Source organism: Rousettus aegyptiacus, unplaced genomic scaffold (genome assembly GCF_014176215.1).
Source record: "Rousettus aegyptiacus isolate mRouAeg1 unplaced genomic scaffold, mRouAeg1.p scaffold_m13_p_18, whole genome shotgun sequence".
Classification (NCBI taxonomy): Eukaryota; Metazoa; Chordata; class Mammalia; order Chiroptera; family Pteropodidae; genus Rousettus; species Rousettus aegyptiacus.
The window spans coordinates 2,569,484-2,583,358 of NW_023416293.1; the positions used below are offsets into that span (position 1 = coordinate 2,569,484).

At 38.9% G+C, this 13,875-nt stretch overlaps 1 protein-coding gene across 2 annotated transcripts in view; it reads right to left on the reverse strand.

The window, feature by feature from the left end:
• Positions 1-13,875, reverse strand: part of SMYD3 (SET and MYND domain containing 3) — a 536,963-nt gene that overhangs the window by 207,931 nt on the left and 315,157 nt on the right. The window contains exon 2 of one of the 2 annotated variants that reach the window (XM_036235369.1): positions 1,676-1,760. The exons of the other annotated variant lie outside the window; for it this stretch is intronic. Coding sequence (XP_036091262.1) covers positions 1,676-1,702 — 27 coding nt within the window. The 5' untranslated portion in view covers positions 1,703-1,760. The remainder of the gene's footprint in view (positions 1-1,675; positions 1,761-13,875) is intronic. 2 annotated transcript variants of the gene reach the window in all.

Genomic DNA, 13,875 nt, shown 5'->3' on the forward strand with positions numbered 1-13,875 from the left:
ATAGCTATTGTTTTCACACATCTTCAAATTTGTAGATATATTCGACAGCCAATGGGGGAGAACAGTTTTTTCCTAATTAGCACACTATTTTGAAGTGGAACTATCTGATTGGCAGGTGATCCAAGGAGTCTCTCACCCCATTCCCCCATCACTCCTACTCCCTCTATCATTCTCCTCTTCCCCTATCTCCTGGAGAAAAAGAGAAAAATCTAGTCAGTGTGGAGGCTGGGCGCGGGCTGGGGAAAACAGCTGGGTTTTATCACCTGGTGTGTCAGGATTTGCAAAGTTTCTTCGAATTCTAAATCTTAATGTTGCTTGCCAGACTTGTGCTTCCTGGTACCAAGAGGAGATGCTCCTCCACTCACATGCCCTCCTATGGCCACAGCCCCGGGGCCCCAAGGAAAGCAGAGCTCAGTACCATCACTAAGGACAAACTGCTCCTGGACGTGAACCTTGCAATCAACATTATTTTCCTTAGACACATAATTTTATAGATAACTTGATTTAAATTTATTCTATTATTTCATGTGAATGAAAAGCATACGCATAAAACAGCCTGGAAGGGCAACTGGAGCTTTTCCATGCGCATTATTGAGTGTGCTCTATGCCCAAGAGAGACCTGGCTCAGTCAGCATCACGTGTGCAGGAAAACCACAAATAATTATAAAGGCCACACGGTCTAGTGATGACTGAGCTGGTGCTGCTGGAAGAGGAGCAAATGGCCCTCAGTGAGACTCTTTGTGGGGAACAGAGATTGTGCGAGGGTCTGTGAGAATGAATTTGTGGTTTGGAACTGGCTAGTCAATTTTCAACATAAGTGAATCCAATATGGGTGACTATTTAGAAAACCAGTTAAGGACAGTTCAATCTTACTCAGTTAATTAAGTGCTTTTCATCTGTAGGTGTGGTCAGAGAAAGGAGCCTCCTGGAAACCAGAATTGCAAAGAAGTGTTTAGTGTGAAAAAAAATCAGTTCCAGATGATTTTGTTTATATGTCTTGCGTTTAAATCCAGACTATTAAGTCTAGACACTGGAAATTAAACTACAGGTCAGCAAAAAAAGAACACCCAAGTGGTAAAAGGCTGTCATGTCACTTTGCTTTTATTAAAGGGATATAATTTGCTTCCTTTGAATCTATGTTTTATAATTGTTTTTATAACAAAATCTCTTATGACACATTGAAAAAGAAAAATCAAAAGTAATAATAAAACAAAACTAAATGCTTGCTGATCAATGCAATGCTCAGGAGGAAGATATAATTGGGAAGGAAGCTGAAAGGCTGCGAAAGGGCAGAGCAGAGTGCCAGCTACCTGCTACCTGAGAACCTGTCAGCCAATCAAATCCCAAGCCACCATCTCATCTCTACCCAAAGTTTAATGATGTATAGAAGCATATTGTCAATAGTAATAAACTACACAATCATTTGTTAGTATTATACTAGTAAAAACCACAATAATAAATAGTAACAAGTCAAGGAAATTCTTATCTGGAATCAGTGGAAATGGCTCTTGTTGGGGAGCTGGTTTTGCTGGCGTAAAGCCACACATTTGCAAAGTTATCCATCCAGAACTGCCACACATCACTCCAACAGGGAAAGAGCCAAATGCCTGGTGTGTCTGTCTAGTTGTTCCCACTCCCTCTACCTAAAAAGAGAATGAAAAGACGATGTCCCTACCAGAAATGAAGCCACCAAAACCAACATGGGAAGAAGGAGAAGAATCACCGACTAGAATGTGTTTGAACAGGAAACAAGGTAGCTCCTGAAAATAAAATAGTGGCGATCAACTATAGAGGACACAATTTAGATTGCTATCTCCATTTCTTTAGATACTGCAGCTGAGGAACAGAGATGATAAGTAACTGGCCCAAAGTCACAGAGCAAGTCAGTCCTGCTCTGGATTTTGTGTTCTTAATCATGACATTGTAACTGTATCATTCATGTTCAACCATGAAAATAAAAGTTATGAAACAGAAAAGTCAAAATCAAAATGTTTTAATTTGTAGTAAAAGAAAACAAACTATGAGAATTTGCTAGAGTTGTGAAAATTTTCTTCTGTTTAAGGACAGTTTCATGCCAGATACCTTCAACTCAACATTAATATCCACAACCTTTCACAAAAAAACAAAAGAATACTGTCATGGTAATTATGATCCTAAAATTAGATGAAAACCCTGAAAGTAGGTGTATCTGCAGATGTTTATCTGCTAATTTACAATGATGCACTGTATTTGTTTTTGCAAATAAACCATACAAACTATTTAAGAACAAAAAATGTTGCCAGAAATCAAACAAAAGACAAGTTCCTAAATGCATGTATTATTTTCACGATCATTTTAATGTTAATAAGCCAAACAAACAAAATCTCAAATCAAGAAACAAAGATAAAAGAAAGAGATGGTATTTTTAATCCCAAAAGATATCACATCAAGTTCTACATCATGCTGTTTTCAAACTCATCTTTATCCAAGCCCAAAGGTAAGTAGGAACTGCTTTTTTGCTTCTTCTGAACAAGAATTCAACATTCTCTGCAAGCTCATTCCTGAATCAGAGGTAGCAGCATCTTCTCACTGCTCCAGACACCTGCTGAGGTAGGCAGTGGGCGCAGGTTCTGCCTCAGACACCATCAGTCCTCACTGCGTGTAACTCAGTTGTGAGGAGAAGGGAATCACAACATCCTTCGCCTGCTTCCTTCACGAAGCATGCGGCGGGTGTGGTGGTCATTTCTCGGGTGTGTACCTGTGCTCAGGGAAGACCCACGCATTGAGAGGTGCTCACTCTTGCCTTCCTGATCCATTTCCAAGGCTGAGAGGCTACAAGGACTTGGAGAGTCTTAAAAGTGACCAAACAGACAAGAAAACCAGCAAGGTGGGAACTGGCAATTCATAAGCCCATGGTAACAGCAAATCTCTCAGGTCCTCAACCTGAGGGCTGGACCACTAACATTTACCTTACCTCTTTGTGTAAGATGAGAAAAGATGCCATAAGTGAGTTTGATTCTCGAAGAAGAAAGAGAAAGTAATATTTAATATTTATTGGGTCCGATTATACTTTCTTGGTGTTTAACCAGAAATACATCTGGGCATTTCTGTATCAATCTGTAACAAATTTTATAAATGTACCCATTTCAAAATGCTGGGCTTTAATTATAAGTTCTCTGACACCCCTTTTATCCCTGACACCCATCTTCTGAAAATGACATCCAAAATGACAAAAAGCTTCAGGCTATTAGAGCACCGAAAGAGAAAGCCCTGCATCCCCCAATGGCCTAGGGACCAGCTGAGGATGCGCTCCCCACCTAGGGGCTAAGCCCTTACCTGGGACCTGTGGGAACTCTAATCAGAGAGTAACAGGACCAAGCGGAAGGTGGTGGGGTAAAATGGGACGGCGACGACTGTGTTTAAATTGACAAAGGCAGGGTCCTAATGACTGGCAAACCTGACTGTGGAATTATTTTAATAGCATGGTTTTATCGCCTTCAAATGCATAGAGTAAGCAGAACAAGCATACTACGTCATTAGATAATGAAAAATAGATCAAAATTTATGTATAATTGGTACATTTCTAACTAGTGCTTAAAAGCTATTTATCTCTTAGTTAGGAAAAAAAGGTTCTTTTAAGTCATTAATTGGCAAACATAAATTTTAATTCTATTCTTGGTCTAATTGTCACAGATTTCAAGTAAGTAGACTCCAAAACAATAAGGCTTTACTGCTTAAATTAAAAATGTGAGTTGAAGGGTTCCCCAGGAGATCACAGTAGGACAAATAAACTGTATCTGCAGAAACACTGGAGTATAGAGTTTCAAATGTAGTAGATCTATATGAAATAAACATGGAAAGATATTTAAGACATATCAGTAAGTAAAAATAAGAATGTTATGGATATATGTACAATATAATGCTACTTACGATATTATGTTACTTATCAAAACAGCACAAAATGACTATTTTTCTTATGGAGTGTGTCGGTATGTGTGTAATCTTTAATTACGTTCTGGGGTGTATCGGCAATGGTTACCTCTGGGAAGGAAGGTGGAGGAAAGGACAGGTAGATGGGGAGGAAATGGGGACTGAGGACAATGACCAAGGGGGAATATTAGCTTGGCATGGAATGCTTTCTTTTTTTCCTATAAAGTGATCGTGCTTATATATTATTTTTCAAATTAAAAAATAATTTAAAAATTTCCAGTCATTTATAGCTCACTATAACTAATCACAGGTAGTGATTACTGAGTATTAAAGAAACCTATAGGAAGGCACTATGGTAGGTCCTGTGGAAGTTCCTAAGGCAGAGGACTCCACTAGTGTTCAGCCTTATGAGAGCCACATCTCAGGCGCAAGTTCCCAAGGAGAAATCAAGTGTAATGACTGGCAAATTGATCACGGCCTAGCTTATTAATACGGCAGTGATATCTAGACAGGATCGCATAGGTTAAGAAGTGGTCTGCAGCACCAAACAACTAACTTTGACACTTCCGAGAGGCTGATTTTGAGTAAAACAGTTTTCTAGACAAAAACACAATTAAAAAATTGTCTTTCTTTTCTATTGACTTGCCAAAAAAAAGCCGTATACGTATGCTAGAAGCAATAGTTAATAATGGTTATAATAAGGTTTCTGGTAATGGGGAAGTAGCTTTTATCAAACCAATCCTCCCACATATAACAATAATAAACTCTAGACAAAACATGAAAAAAAAAACTATCTAAAGGCACAAGAGAATGGTGAAAAGTAGGCATAAAATGAGAGGAGTCAACGCTTGAAATAAATAAACAATACTAGGCGAGTTTCTTGTTTTTAGGGCTTTTTGCCTGAAGGAAGTTCTGTGCCAGCTGGGACAACTAAAACTTGAAGAAACAGAAGAAAGTGAGAAGAAACAGCTCAGTGAGGGCCACAGAGGGGAAATCCTAAATTGACTGCATAGACTCTGCCTGAATTTCTGGCTGATCCCTGAAATCCACATGCATTAGGAAGATGTCCAGCAGCCCAGCCAAAGCTGAAGGAACGAAAAGGCTGCCCTTTGCAGGTGGAACGAAGTTTGGACCATGAGTTCGCCCAAGGTTATAGCTTCCTAAAACAAACATACAAAATTCAATAGTCTTCGGAAAAATGTAACAGAATCCAGAATCCTATAACAGATTAAAAATGTTCCGGATAAAATCCAAAATTACTAGACATATTAAGAAAGAGGAAAAGCTAACTTGTTCTCAAGAAAAAAATGCAATCAACAGAGACCAACCCAAGATGCTCCAGATATTGTAATAAATAGATAAGAATGTTTTTAGTCAGGATTCATAACTATGCAGAGAAGAAAAGAGAAAAAGAAAGAGAAAAATAATGTGCTTGTAATAATAAACAAATAGAAAATATCATCAGAAAATTATGTTTTAAAAAATCAAAAAGAATCAAACAGAAATTCAAAAACTGTAATATCTTTAGTAAAAAAAATTTATTGGATGGCTTAAGAGCAGATTGGAGATAACAGAAATAAGTCAGTGAAATCATCCAATCTAAAGAACAGAGAGAATAAGATTTTAAAAACTTTAAAAAGTCTCAGAGCCTTGTGAGAAAATATCAAAAGGTCTAACATGTGTAACTGGACTCTCAGAAAGAAAGCAAAAAGAAAGAAAATAAAGCAAAAAAAAAAATTACTTGAGAATGTAATGACTAAAACTGTTTTGAATTTGGCAAAAGACAAAAAAAAAATGCATATTCAAGAAGTTCAGTAAACCTCAAGGAGGCAAAATCCAAAGAAAATCATGTTTAGGTATCATACTCAAACTGGTGAGAAACAAAGATAATGAGAAAAGCTTGAAAGCAGCCAGAGAATAATATCATATTACATACACACAAGGAAACACTGATAAGAATTATTTTTGAGTTCTCCTCAGAAACTACAGAGGCCAGATACCGGAAGTAAATCTTTATATATGTCCAAGTCCTGATCTCCAAAACCACGACTATGTTAAGTTACCTGGCAAAAGGGAATTAAAGTTGCAGAAAGAATTAAGGGTGCTAATCAGCTGATCTTGAGGGGGGAGATTCTCCTGGATTATCCAGCCGGTCCCAACATCATCACAAGGGTCTTTGTAGGTGGAAGAAGAAGGCAGAGGAAAGCATGAGAGAAATGGCAATCACAAAGACTCAGCCCGATGGGGCTTAGATGATGGGGCCATGAGTCAAGAAATGCGGGTGGCCTCTAGAAGCTGGAAAAGCAAGAAAGTAGATTCTCCCCTAGGACCTCCAGGAGGAACACGGTCTTGCTGGCACCTTGATTTTAGCCTGTTGGGATCAACTTTAAACTGTGACTTCCAGAACTGTAAGAGAAAAAAAAAATTATAGTTTTATGCCACTAAGTTTCTGGTAATTTGGTAACATGACAATAGGAAATTAAAAAATGTGCTGGGTGGGGGGGAATGTATCAACCCATAACTCTAAATCTAGTGAAAATCCTGCTCATGAATGAAAGCAAAAGAGACATTTTCATATAGAAGGAAACTAAGAGAATTCATCGCCAGACCTGCACACCACGCAAAGTGCTAAAGAAAGCGCAGGATGAAGGAGAATGGTACCAGATGGAAACTTGGAATTTCATAAGAGAATGAAGAGCACTGGGAATAGCGAATGTGTGGGGAAACATTCAGGGCTTTTTCTCCTCTGCATTTCTTCAAAATACATATGACTATTTAAGCAAAAAAGTACAACATTGCATTGTGAGGTTTTTAAAGTATGTAAATGTAATATACACGATGCTATGCATTCTATATTTTACAGGAAATGGTAAAATACTGACTCTAAGTAAACTAAAAATTTACGTGTATTGTAATCCCCAAAGAAACCACTGAAAAAGAACATAAATAGGTACAGACAGAGAGCCAAAAGATCATCGGCAATAATTTTTTTTTTCCCATTAACCCAAAGAAGGCAAGAAAGGAGGAAGAGGGGAACAAAAAATGAGAAATAAGACAGGACAAACAGAAAAAAAAATGGTAAAATGGTCTGCCTAAAAATTCAAATAACCACAGTAAAACTGAGCAGCATTTCCCAAAATAAGGTTCTGCGAACTAAATGTCTGTGTCTCTGTAAAACCCATATGTCGAAGACTATGGTGATGATGTTTGGAAATGAGGCTTTGGGGAGGTGATCAGGTCCTGAGGGCAGAGGCTTCATTAATGGGACTGGCACGTCATAAGAGACATGAAAGAGAAGACCCCTCTCTCCCAGCCATGTGGAGACACAGCAAGAAGGCAGCCGTCAGCAGCCCAGGAAGAGGCCCCTCACTGGACACTCGATCTACAAGCACCTAGATTTCGGACTTCTCAGTCTCTGGAACTATGAGAAATAAACACTTGTTGTTTAATTCACCCAGTCTAGGATAATTCATTATAGTAGCCCAAGCTAGGAAGTGTTATTTGACAAAAGTGCTCTCCAGTCGCATGTTTAAGAAACACTGAGATAAAACAAAGTTAAACAAGGTTTGTAGAGCAGAGCTTCTCATCCTTTCACATACAACAGGACACAGGGATGCTCCAGTGGTCACGTCCACCGAACTTCCCAAACCCTTTACCTCAGTACCATCACACAGGATTAGTTCTTCATGAAAAATACTTTGGAAATGCTATTATAGCATCTCAGCCAGCGATTATCTTGTCTATTCCTTGCCAATATGTTCATTTGCATAAGAAGTGGTTTAAGATACACTGGCAGATTTAAACATGTACACAAACCCATAAGTCAATTATAATGTTTTAGTTTCCTACTTTTCATTCAATTAAAGAGGAATGAAACCACAGGAAAAAAGACACCAAAAGACAAAAAAAACCCAACAACTCCATCTCTAGTCCTGCAGTCCGCTCCATTTACAACTCCCACTGAGAGAGAAAATGCTGAAGAGAAGAAGCAGCAGCAGGGCTGGGACTTCATTTCCCACGAATTCAGCCAGGCGCTGATTCTTCGGGGCGATTCACCCATTCCCCGCCCCCATGAACATGTGTCCAATGGAATCACCCAAGGAAGAGAGGCGCTAAGTTAGGGTTCATTGTCTTTTTAATAGATCGCATTTTATCCAGGACAGAATCCAATTTGATTCAACATAACCTTTCTGAGTTTAAAAAAAAAAATGTTCAAAATATGGTATTTTACTGATTAATATATAGACTAATAATTTAAGAACATTAATAGTGTTGGTCAAAACATTAAAAATAAGTCGCTAGCCTTTTTTGGCTCATTTATTTGAATTGCTTCCATTAGTATCCTATCATTTTTGCCATGGTTAAGTGAGATTAATTATTTTACTGTCTTCCTTTTGATTGAGGTAAAAAAAAAATGCTTTGGTCTGTAAGTCTGCATTTATTGAAGGCATTTATTGTAATAGTATTTATGGAAAGACTACTATTTGGTAGATACAGACAAATATAAATATCAGTAAGATAGGCCTTATCCTTTAAGATTTAAGTAAAATGTGTTAGCTATACACGCAAATAGATATAAAACATGGCTGACGGCCATACGCAAGGAGAAAGGAGGAAACATTTTTTCCCCGTTGGATAATGGGAGGAGTTGGTCCTTGAAAGGTGAGTATTTCAGAGGTGAGAGGACGGTTGGGAACCAAAAGTAGAAATAGGACACCGGGGAAGCGGAGGGCATTTGGGGGAAAGGTGGGGAGCCCAGCACAGGTGGCGCATACAGGTGACACAGGTGAAAGCGGCGAGAGAAAATGCCAAACACCTCATTGTGGGTCTCGATGCCGAGCTAAAGAGCTTGGACTTTATTTAATAGTCAGTGGAGTTCACTGACCATTTTTTTTTAAACTCTGGATTAACATACTCTATTATTTTTCAACAATAGTCTTTGAGAATCTATTATGTGCCCCAAACTGTGCTAACAAGTAGGAATACAAAACTTAATCCCACAAAATCCACCTCAAGAAGACTGTGACCTAGTGTGCGAGCTCAGTGTGTAGAGATAAATTCCCAGAGCAGCGATGTGGAGAGCAGATTGTCCTGCGGCTCTGGCTGGCAAAGATGCCAAGCCCGGGCTGCCTTACTGAATTCAAACCCTCAATCTGTATGTGATCCATGCATGGAGGAATAAATAATTTAAAATACTAAAAAAGAAATAAAGATGGGAGGAATCAATTTTTGCTATATCATAATAATACCCATCATCTAGTAAAAGATGATGAAACTACAAAATAATGCCACTAACTAGAGGGAAGAAAAGATTTTCTCGTTAACACAATTAATGCAGAAACCTTTTTGCAAATGCTCTCGTGTTCCTTTCCTGTTTTGGTGATTTTCTCATTTTTAAAAATAAAATAATAGTTTGTCTAATGAAAATAAAAACATCTCTTCTTTAAAGTTTCAAAATTAGCTCAAATAAAAATCTATGCTAGCCAATGTTCAATAAAAGTACATCTCAGCAAGTTTCTTTTAAAGTGTCCTCCATAAAGCAAGCAGGAGATACACAAACATGCACACGCATTTTCTTAAAACTTCAAGATAATGTAGCTTTCTTACTGTAATAAGTATGTACAGTGTCAGAGGGAGGGGAACTAGATTTATTGGGGTGATCACCCTGTGAGTTATATAAATGTCTAATCTCTATGTTGTGCACCTGAAACTAATACAATGTTGTATGCCCGCTGTAATTGAAAAATAAAAAATATTATTAAAAAAAAAAAAAGACAAGTTTGTCTATATGGGTGTGCACACACACATTTTAATCCTTTGATTAAAACATAAACACATACACATAAACCCGTGCTTCTCTGTGGGAACAAATCGATGTCCATGCAGCACATGGCAATAGCAAAGCTGTCTGTTCAAAGGAAACAGAATGACGCCTTCCAGAGGCAACAGAGCAGTTACTGAAGTTGAGTGCTAAACACCATCACCAGTATCCAGAATAATCAAGTTTTATTCTCGAAAAGATATAAGGAAACTCTAAAACTGATTCTCTTTTGGTCCCAGTGGGGCTAAGGAAAACTGTTGTCTATTAAACACTGATTCACTGACAATTGGAGGGAAAAAAAGATAAATTCCAACAATTATGATGTTAATAATTTCATCTGCAGCAACATTCAGGAAGCTGATTAGATGATCCTAATGGGTGATTTAAAGTGAACGGATAAAACACCCTTGGCATAATTTAATAAGATCTTCAGACTGAAGCACATTCAAGTGGCTCATGAAAAACCTTCTCATGGCCTTTTAACAGCTCTTTCCAATTCCAATTAACTTGTTCGATGCCAATTCTCATTACCTCATCAGAAATCTAAAGCCAGCCCTTTCTGATTAGATCATTAAATAACTGTTAACAGCACAGCGCTTAGTATTTATGGACAGTCCAGCACAGAAAAGCAGCTCACAAATCTCGGTGCCGGTGGAAAACAAAAACCAGAATGGGTAATTAAAAATAATAATAAATTCTATTCATCTGTGGGATGCATTAGGGATGTTCACCAAACACATCACCCTTCCTAACTGTTTAACCGAGGTTAGTATTAAGATTAGCATTTTTTATAGACCTTCAACAGACAGTGCAGAAATGTTGATCAAGAGAGAGTTCATTTACGTGAAAAAGCCAGGCTGCTACTGGAGAAATCAGGAAGCACATGTCAACCATGAGCTGTCGCTGCCTGTCAGCGCGGCGAGTCAAACCATCCCACTCACGAGTCACTCAAACGCCGGTGGCCTTCACTGCCCAGCACGCACCCCAGCGACAGGCACCCCTATGTCAGTCCCATACGGACACTCGCTATTTCACAGGTCACTTCCCCACCTCCCAGGCTGCTCGCTGCCCCCAAGGACTGGACAAGCCTGGCTCAAGAGATCAATAGCATATCCAGGGGTCTGGTTCACAGTTTGAGGTTTTCCCCACCCTCCCAAGGCAGAGGACGCCAGCCACTGAGCTGTGGACAGGTCGGCTTTGCCACAGCCTTTACTTTTAGTTCTTGCATTCGCGAGTATCTTGGGACAGCGACCCTCTGAAGTGAATACAGACCCTTGGGCAAGCCCCACAACACAGCCAACAGCCCCCCTGCCGACGACGTTATACTGTCCTTTGCACTGTGAATATTTCTAGTCACCATGCACCTTTTTCCCCCCATAAAGTCTTATAGATATTATCCTGGGGAGAAACAGGCTTTGAGGATAGAAAACAAAATGAAATAAAACTCATCAATAAAAATTACCATTTAACTTACACTATAGGTCATTATGCTGAAGCAAAGGAATTGAGTTTCAGTCTCTTCCATCAACCAGAAAAACTGTTAAAATTTACCAATGAATATGTTACTAGTAATGTTTTGATGTTTTTATGGATTAAGAAGCTTGTAATATGTGAAGTTCTGTCAACTATTTCTTGAGATGCTAAGATAGTTCTGATTATAATTATACTTCTAATCAAAGGTACCAAACAAAATATTTGACTGTGAGACAAAAATGATTCCAATGGTAGTATAAATCTTTATCTTCCAGTTAAAAGCTAAAGTCAGCCAACAGGGACAAATACAACAAGCACCATATTCATATCAATGGTTTCATGAAGACAAGGTATTATCCTTGAAAAATTTTAAACTGTGACCACACTCTGCCTATTTTCCCCTGTCTCTTCCAACACAGTACCTGGCACGAAATGGTGCTCCTTAAATCTCTGCCAATCCTTCAAACTAGCGGGAAATTTTCCTGATTAAATGCTATATGCAGTATTTTTTACCTCTCTCTAAATCACCATGGTACTTTAAAAGCTTAGTTTATAACTAGATCTTTCATACTTTAAAAAATGTGGCTTACATAAATTAAAAATATTTAATGGTATAATTAAAATATTTTATGTGTAAATTATGTTAATGTATTACTGTTCCTGTTCTCAAATTATTTCATGTTAACATTAAAAAAAATCATCAACTAAACTATTCAAGGAAAGAGGAGATTCCTCCTTTTTCTCCTTTAGTATCTTTTCACTCTTCCTAGTAGAAAAGCAAAAGATAAACATCAACCAGCCAGTTATACTTAAATTGTCCTCCTCTGTCTTTTAAGGTTAATTCCCTAAAATTAGCCCTACTTGCTATATTTTATGGTTGTTAGTAAATTTTAAGAACAAAAGCCATGCCAGCCTGAACAAGAACAATCCTGTCGGATCTTGGAAGCTAAGCAGGATCGAGCCTGGTTAGTATTTGGATGGGAGACCACCTACCTAGGAAGACCAGGTGCTATAGGCGTAAAAAATAAAAATAAGGAATTGTAAGCTGACAAGGTTCTTGCAATCTGTGAGGTCAACCAAGGGTTGCCTCACCTGAAAAAAAAAAAAAAAAGAATGAGACAGGACGAAGTTGTTTGAAATTCTCTTGGCTCAGCCTGCAAAAACTTCTCCATCACTCCATTATCAGTTTAAACCATCCATTCCCACATGCCTCCCAAAAGTCCTCTCTGGCTTCAATTTCTCTATTATCCTTTGTACATGAATAGTTAATTACCAAAAAAAAAAAAATTAACTACCTGTTCAACGTCTCCAGGTGCCCCGTATGGTGTCCGAAGCTGAACTCATTGTCTTTCTCCCCCATGTGGTTGGCCCCAGACTCTTAGTAATGGTGGCCTCATCGCTTAAGTAACTCACTCTTGAACTTGAGTCAGCTTACTTCTTCCCTCTCTCTCACCTTCTGGCCTGAATCGATCTCTATGTCCTGTCCTTTTTCTTTCTAATTCTCTCTGATATTAATTCCTCGGTCTATCCTCAACACGGCCTACCTAGTTCAGATTCCAGCCATTTCTGACTTGAACCACTGCTGTGTCCCCGGCTGGTCTCTCTGATTCTGCCCTTTCAGGGCAAGACTTACACCTGTTCCCCCACGCAGTGGCCAGCACAATCTACCTAAATCTAAATTTATTTGGTTTACTCTTCCACTTAATCTTTGCAAAGGTTCTTCCTCAGGCAACTATTAATTCTCACATGTAATACTGGGCCTTTGGGAATCTGGCCCCAGCTTACCTCATGCTCTAACCTCTACACTCCCACTTTCTTGGAAGGTCCCCCTTCTTTTCATTTAACATGTACTCATCTCTTAAGACCAATCTCAAAACTCCTCTCCACCAATACCTTTGTGGCCCCACAGTCTGATTAGCAAGCTCAGTCATCCTTCCTATGAGCCTACCTGCCCAGACCACACTGCTGTGTCCAAGCATCTCTCCTCCATATTTAGCCTGTGAGCTCCTCGAGAGCAGGACTTACCTTACATTTCTATCACCAGCTCATAATCCAATACTTCTCACCTGGTGAGCCATCAATAAATATTGAAGAACGAATGAATACGTGGAGTTCAAAAGCCAGATCTAAAGACCTGTATCAGAAGATGGTAACTCTAAGATCCTAGCAGCTATCATAAACAAAGCTCTATTACACTCCCCAAGGTAAATTTATTTTTTTCATGTCCTCAATCTCGGTGTTTACACTGAATGTATTTCCCACATTCCTAAAGTAACTTCTATCCTTTCTCCTCCTTGATGTAAAAATTATTTGCATGGGCATCCACAGGAAAACACGTCCTTCCGAGATTCCGTTTACCCACAACCCTCTCTCTTCCGGCTTTGCAGTCCTTCACTCATCTCAGTCATGGGCCTGAGATTTATCCCCTCCCGTATATTCCCACAGCCAGGTCTCCATCATCTCTCACTTAGACTGTTTTAACAACCTCCTAGTCTTACCTCCTTTGGCCTCTCTGCTTAACAATCCATTCTTTATACTATCTGAGCCCTGAGCGCACAACTGATCATGCCTTAAAATCTTCTCATGTGAACAAGAAGTTCAAACTTCTTAGCCTGAAATCCAAGGCCCTATAACATCTTGTCCCATCCTGCCTTTCTAATCTCGCCTTCCTT